Source organism: Coptis chinensis, chromosome 5, assembly GCF_015680905.1.
Source record: "Coptis chinensis isolate HL-2020 chromosome 5, ASM1568090v1, whole genome shotgun sequence".
NCBI lineage: Eukaryota > Viridiplantae > Streptophyta > Magnoliopsida > Ranunculales > Ranunculaceae > Coptis > Coptis chinensis.
The window spans coordinates 91,041,511-91,047,740 of record NC_141460.1 but is presented as its reverse complement, the minus strand read 5'-3'; the positions used below and the strand labels follow the sequence as shown (position 1 = coordinate 91,047,740).

General features: G+C 44.5%; 1 protein-coding gene across 1 annotated transcript; it reads right to left on the bottom strand.

Annotated features, from left to right (window-relative positions):
• Positions 1 to 258: 258 nt before the first annotated feature.
• On the bottom strand, positions 259 to 1,023 carry LOC147500002 (uncharacterized). Its single transcript, XM_086563585.1, has one exon. It carries the CDS (start codon positions 1,021 to 1,023, stop codon positions 259 to 261), a length of 765 nt encoding a protein of 254 aa, XP_086419711.1.
• Positions 1,024 to 6,230: the final 5,207 nt, after the last annotated feature.

Below are 6,230 nucleotides of genomic sequence, written 5' to 3'. Positions count from 1 at the left end.
CTTGCTGTTGGCAGGGGCCCTACTATATCCATCGCCCACATGGCGAATGGCCACGGACTAAATACACTGTGCAGTGGCTCAGCTGGAGCATGTATCAGCGGTGCAAATCTCTGACATTTTTCGCACCCTTTTGCATATCCTACTGTATCCCTTTTCATATGTGGCCAAAAATACCCCTGTGAGATCAATCGGTGTGTGGTCGTGCGCCCTGCAGAATGACTTCCACAGTCGCCTTCATGCACCTCAGCCAGAACTTCTTTAATCAAGGGGCCCTATGCATTTTAACAATGGTCCGCTAAAACTTCTCCTATACGTATCCCCATCGAGTAAAGTGTATCTTTGGCTCACTGCTCCATTCTCAAGGCTTTCCCGTTTGTTTTCTATCTCCACTCCCTTCAAGAAAGCTTTGATGGGTGTTATCCAACTGGGTTCCATATCAGCGACAAGGCAGACATCTTCCTCTTCCATGGTACTAGGCTTGCTCAACACCCTTACCTCAATACACCTTCCCTCTGTCCCTGGTAGTACTGCAGCGACATATACCAATGCATCGGCATGTCTATTTTCACCGCGGTTCAAATGTGCAAACTTAATATTCTTGAACTTACGTGCTTTTCTCTGCAAGACTTCCAAGTATCTCGCCATCCTTGGGCAGCGAGCCATGAATCCTCCATTCACTTGACACACTACTAGGTTAGAATCCGAGTAAACAGATAGTTCGCTCACTCCTAAATCTTGGGCCATACCCAAACCTGCTATCATTGCTTCGTACTCAGACTCATTGTTGGAAGCCGCAAACCCCAGTTTCATCGATAATTCCAGACTATTGTTCTCAGGAGTCACCAGGACGACGCCTATTCCGTTCCCTGTATCTGTAGCCGAACCATCCGCGAAAACTCTCCAACCATTCCACGCATCCCATGGATCCAATGGGTCGTGGTTAAGCTCCCCTTCGCGATCCATGACCATTTCCTCTCCCCACGTTGAGTCCTCAGCTGGGAATTCTGCTAACAACTCCGCCATCGCTTGTGCCTTTTCTGCGGTTCTGATCTGGTACTGTATTTCGTAGCAACTAAGTATTACTGCCCACTTCAGCATTCTTCCTGACTTCTCTGCCCTCAACGCCTGCTTGAGAGGCAGGTTTGTTATCACCACCACAGAATGAGCTTCGAAATAAGGTTTCAATTTTAGTGCTGAGAATACCAGTGCCAAAGCGTATTTCTCAATTCTGCTGTATCGGGTTTCCGCGATCCAGCATGGTCTTACTTTGAAAGTAAACGAGTTTTTCTATCTTTTCAACGATTCACACCAATACCGAGCTCAATGCGTACTCTGAAACCCCCAAATACAAATACAATTTTTCCCCTTGTTCCGGCCGCGACAAAAGTGGTGCTTTACCTAAATAACTCTTCAACTCCTGGAAGGCTCCCTCGCATTCCGCAGTCCATTGGAAATCTTGTGTTTTCCTCAACAGTCGATACAGCGGTCGACATTTGTTCGATGATTTAGAAATAAACCGATTTAGTGCCGCGACTCTTCCCGCTAAACTTTGCACCTCCTTCACATTTTGCGGGGACGGCATTTCTATTAGTGATCTAATTTGTTCTGGATTTGCCTCTATACCGCGGTGTGTTACTATGTAACCCAAGAACTTTCCCAGACGCTACTCCAAAGGTACACTTCTCGGGGTTAAGCTTCAGCTGGTGCTTTCGTAGTATGTGAAAAGTTTCCTGAAGACCTTCCAAGTGTTCGTCTTCTGACATGCTCTTTTCCACCATATCATCAATATATATCTCCATCCCCTTCCGAATCTTCCTTTGGAACATTTTTTCTCCTACCCGTTGAAATGTTGCCCCAGCATTTTTTAACCCAAATGGCATCCTGGTGTAACAGTAGGTGCCCCCCTCTACCACGAACGTGGTCTTTTCCTGATCCGGGCCGTACATGGCGACCTGATTGTATCCCATGGAGGCGTCCATGAAAGAGAACACCTTGAATCCGGCCGTTCGGTCCACTAGTTCATCCACCCGCGGCATAGGGTAACAATCTTTCGGACACTCCTTGTTCACGTCCATAAAGTCCACGCACATTCTGACTTTGCCATTCTTTTTCGTAACCGTGACCACGTTGGACAACCATTCCGTGTATTCTACCTCCCTTATTATCCCCGCCCCTTTCAGTCGAATAACCTCCTCACGAATTGCTTCCGCGTACTTCGGACGTATGCTTCTCATCTTTTGGCGAACTGGCTTAGCACCCTCATTCATGTGTAGATGATGACATGCAAACTTAGGATCCAAACCCGTGATATCCTCTATCACCCATGCAAACACGTCTGAATTTTCAGTTAAGAACTGCACGAGTTTAATTTTCCATTCTCTTTGCAAGTCGGTTCCTACGGATGTAAATTTCTCCTCGTCTCCTACCCCCAGGTTAACTACTTCAACCGCATCCAACGTTTTCGGACCTAATGGCGGCTCGGATCTAACTGTCTTTGCCGCTTCCTGTAATTGCTACGCCACTCCTTGTTCATAAGACGGCCCCACTCCTTCTATTCCGCGGACCAAACCCTTCGCAGTTACCTGCTGTATACTTTGCGCGGCCACTTGATCCCCCTTGATTTCATATGTTCCCCCCTTCGTGGGAAAGCGGATCACCTGGTAATACGTCGATGGAATGGCCTTCATTTCATGAATCCATTTTCTCCCTAAAATCGCATTATATTGTGAACCCGTGTCCACCATCATGAACCTAGTGAATACAGTCGCCGGTCCTGCTGTCACAGGGAGCGTTAACTCCCCAACGGGCTCTGTCATACTACCGTTGAACCCATACAGATTGGTTTGCAGAGCCTTCAACTAATTTCTGTCGATGTTCATCTCCTCCATGGCCCCTTTGAACAACAAATCCACTAAACTGCCGCAGTCTATCAACACCCTTCGAACCAGGTAATTCCCATCGCTATGGTAATTACCAAGGCATCCTCATGCGGCGAAATTACCGACTCTAAGTCCTTCGGTGTGAACATTATGCTCCCGTCTGTCCTCCCGGCTCCACTAACTAACCGTGGTATGCTCACCACCTCACACACCTATCGTAGACTTGCTGCCCTTCTCATCTTATCCCTGTGTGTATTCCTACCCAGCGTCTCTCCACTGAAAATGACATTGATGGTACCCAAGATTCTAGCCGGGGCTGGCCCTCTCTCAGCTTGGTGAACTTCTGCCACAAACTCTCTGAGCATTCCCTTTTCTATCATCCTTTCTACTAGCCATTTCAAGGCGTAACACTCATTTGTAGCATGGTTTCTGACTTGATGATACTCACAGAATGGTTTCCCTTCTATCTCCCATGGGATACTTCGCGGCCCCTCATAATACTGGTTCCCCTTGATTAGAGGCAAGATTTCCTCTAAAGGTCTGCTAAGAGGCGTCTGTTCCAACTCACGGTATGGCTTCCTCTCTCGTATATCCCTTCTACCCCGATCTCCTGTCCTCTCCGGACCTCGGCTCTCCCCTTTAAGGTAAGATCCCCTCGCCTTGTCCTCTATCTTTCTTTTACCCTTTCGATCATCTCTCTCAACCTCTTGTACTGCCTTTCCCGATTTCTTCTATTCCTTTGCCATTCTCTGCATTATATCCTCATATCGTATGTATTTTTCTACTTTCGGGTATAGTGCATGCAAAGTAGTAATTTCGATTTTGGAGACCGACTCATGGACCCTCGTTCCTGACCTCAATCCGTGCTGGAAAGCTATGACCGCCGTATGTTCATCCAAATTTTCCACTCTTAGCGTTTCTTCCTTGAACCTACATAAAAACTCCCTTAATGATTCTGTGGACCTTTGTTTAATATTGAATAAAGCCGCGATATCGACCACCCTTCTCTTCTGGTGGATGAAGTGGTCGATAAATGCACGCTCCAATTCTTCAAACACTTTGATACTCCGCGAAGCCAACCTGTAATACCAGTCCGAGGCGCCTCCCTTAAGGCTGGCCGGGAACATCATATAGCGGAGCCCATCATACTTACTCTCCTGCCATAACGGCATTTGCTGCCGAAAATGGTGCAAATGATAAGTTGGGTCTCCTTTCCCATCGTACCGTTCAAATCTGGGCTGGGAGAACCTCTTAGGTACTTCGGAATTCCATATTGAATCTGCCAGCGGATTTTTACTGAGGCTCGCTACCTCCTTCTGAGCCGCACTCTGGTTCACTTTTTCTGCCACACGGTTCACTTCCCTATCTTTCTCGATCATGGCCTGAACTAACTCCAAAGTGATACCCGCCGTTGGTTCGATGTCCGGTGGCGGGTACTCCACATTCTCCCCTCCGCTTCACCGCCCCTCTAGGATCCCCACTCTGTTTCCCGGGGTAGTCTCCCTGTCCTTCCTCAACTCGTCATTTTCATTTCTCAGCCTAACTACCTCCTCCTGCAGAAGTCTAGTGGCGTCAGCCGCCACATCTGACAATTCTTCCTCTCCTACCCCTTCCAATCCCGCGCTCTCAACTTCCTCAAAGTCTTCTCTGACTGCTCCTTTCTTAGGTCTTCCTACACCTCTTTTTGCTAAAGTGGCCATTTTCTCCTACGATGTCCCCACAGACGGCGCCAAAATGTATGATCAGATTTTACAACCTTTGAGATCTCTCTCTCTCTCTCTCTCTCTCTCTCTCTCTCTCTCTCTCTTTTTTTTTTTCTTTTCTTTCTTCTGGCCTTTCACTATATATCCCATAACCGCTCTCTTTCTCCAACCGCTCCATCCTATCTAACCGCTCTCCATGATCTTTTTCGTGTCCCACGTCTGCCACTTGTCCAACCGTCTCTCTAGGTATTATGTTCTGGCTACTGTGCTTCCCCTACTTCTTTCCTTAATCCACATCCATTTAGGCCCCCGATACTTCACTGAATCTTATGCCATACTGGGTTCCGCGGTATATCTCTGTTCCACGGGCTTGATCCGTCGCTCCCACTCCTTCTCTGGCCGTCGTAGGGTAGCTCCCGGCAGTTGTATTACCACGGACACGATCCATTACATTAGGTCTCTTCTTCGCTATTCAGCATACGACCCACTTGCCACCTATAACCCCACGTGTCATGAATACGTCCTATACACATACAAACATATGGCATGAGTGTATATCTATAACTTTCTTTCTATGTGGTGCTCACTTAGTCACACAAGCCTTTTCTGGCCTTACTTCTGAATATGATCCAGTGGCTACATCAGTAAGAGTGAGAAAAGATGACATTACAGTTGATGAATTATATGGATATTACTAAGTGAAGAAGTTAACATGTACATGTATGTAAGAACACTTGCAGTCAAACATTTGCAGTCAACAGGCACAATATGATAACTCACAGAACTACAAGAACAATGGATACCAAGCAAACAATGGCAATTAGTCTGATATATACAGAGGAACAGGAAGGACAAGACACTAGAGGAACAGGAGGATACATGAACAAGAATAATTAACGGAAAATCGGGAACTGGATAATTTTTGATGATCCAATATAGTAAATCAAGCATAATTTATTTTTATGTCATGTTTGCAAGGACACTACAGATAGATAAGTAGAAAGTTGGTATTACACACCACATTGGATAATTAAAAGGAAATCGAAAACTGGATTCAAATACATTGAACTGAGCTCAAAGAGTAATTAACGGGAAATCAAAAACTTTATGCAAATGCAATAAACTAAACTCAAAAAGTAATTAATCCTTAGATATATATTATAGCTATACCCTGTTGGCTATATTTTTCAAGGCTTTACAGAGTCTCCAACTTTTTCTAAACTCTAATACTAATTACGGAAAAAAAAAATCCAAATCTATTTTTTGGAGCACTTTAGAGACTCCAATTTTTTCTAAACTCTATTACTAATTATAAAAAAGTAGAATATAAATAAATAAACAATCTCATCTAGAGTTTCACAGAATGTTCAACTTTTTCTAAAACATATAGCTAATTATAGAAAAAAAAAAAAAAACTAAATTGCAAAAAATAATATTTTCAACCTAAAACGATTTTCCTAAAATCCTTACGCTACAAAGAATAGTTTCCACACTAATCTCAGACGAAGTTTAACAAAACAAAGTTTCTTTCTAGAAAATGATAATGAAACAATGAAAGAACAAAGGAAAAAATGAATTGAGTTGCTTGAACATTTACTTTATGCATTTGTTAACCACACATGTAACTGGAAAAAAAGGAAAAAAAAAT

Coding starts and splice junctions, on each gene's coding strand:
- LOC147500002 (XM_086563585.1), bottom strand. CDS start 1,023: ATGGCGGAGTTGTTAGCAGAATTCCCAGCTGAGGACTCAACGTGGGGA.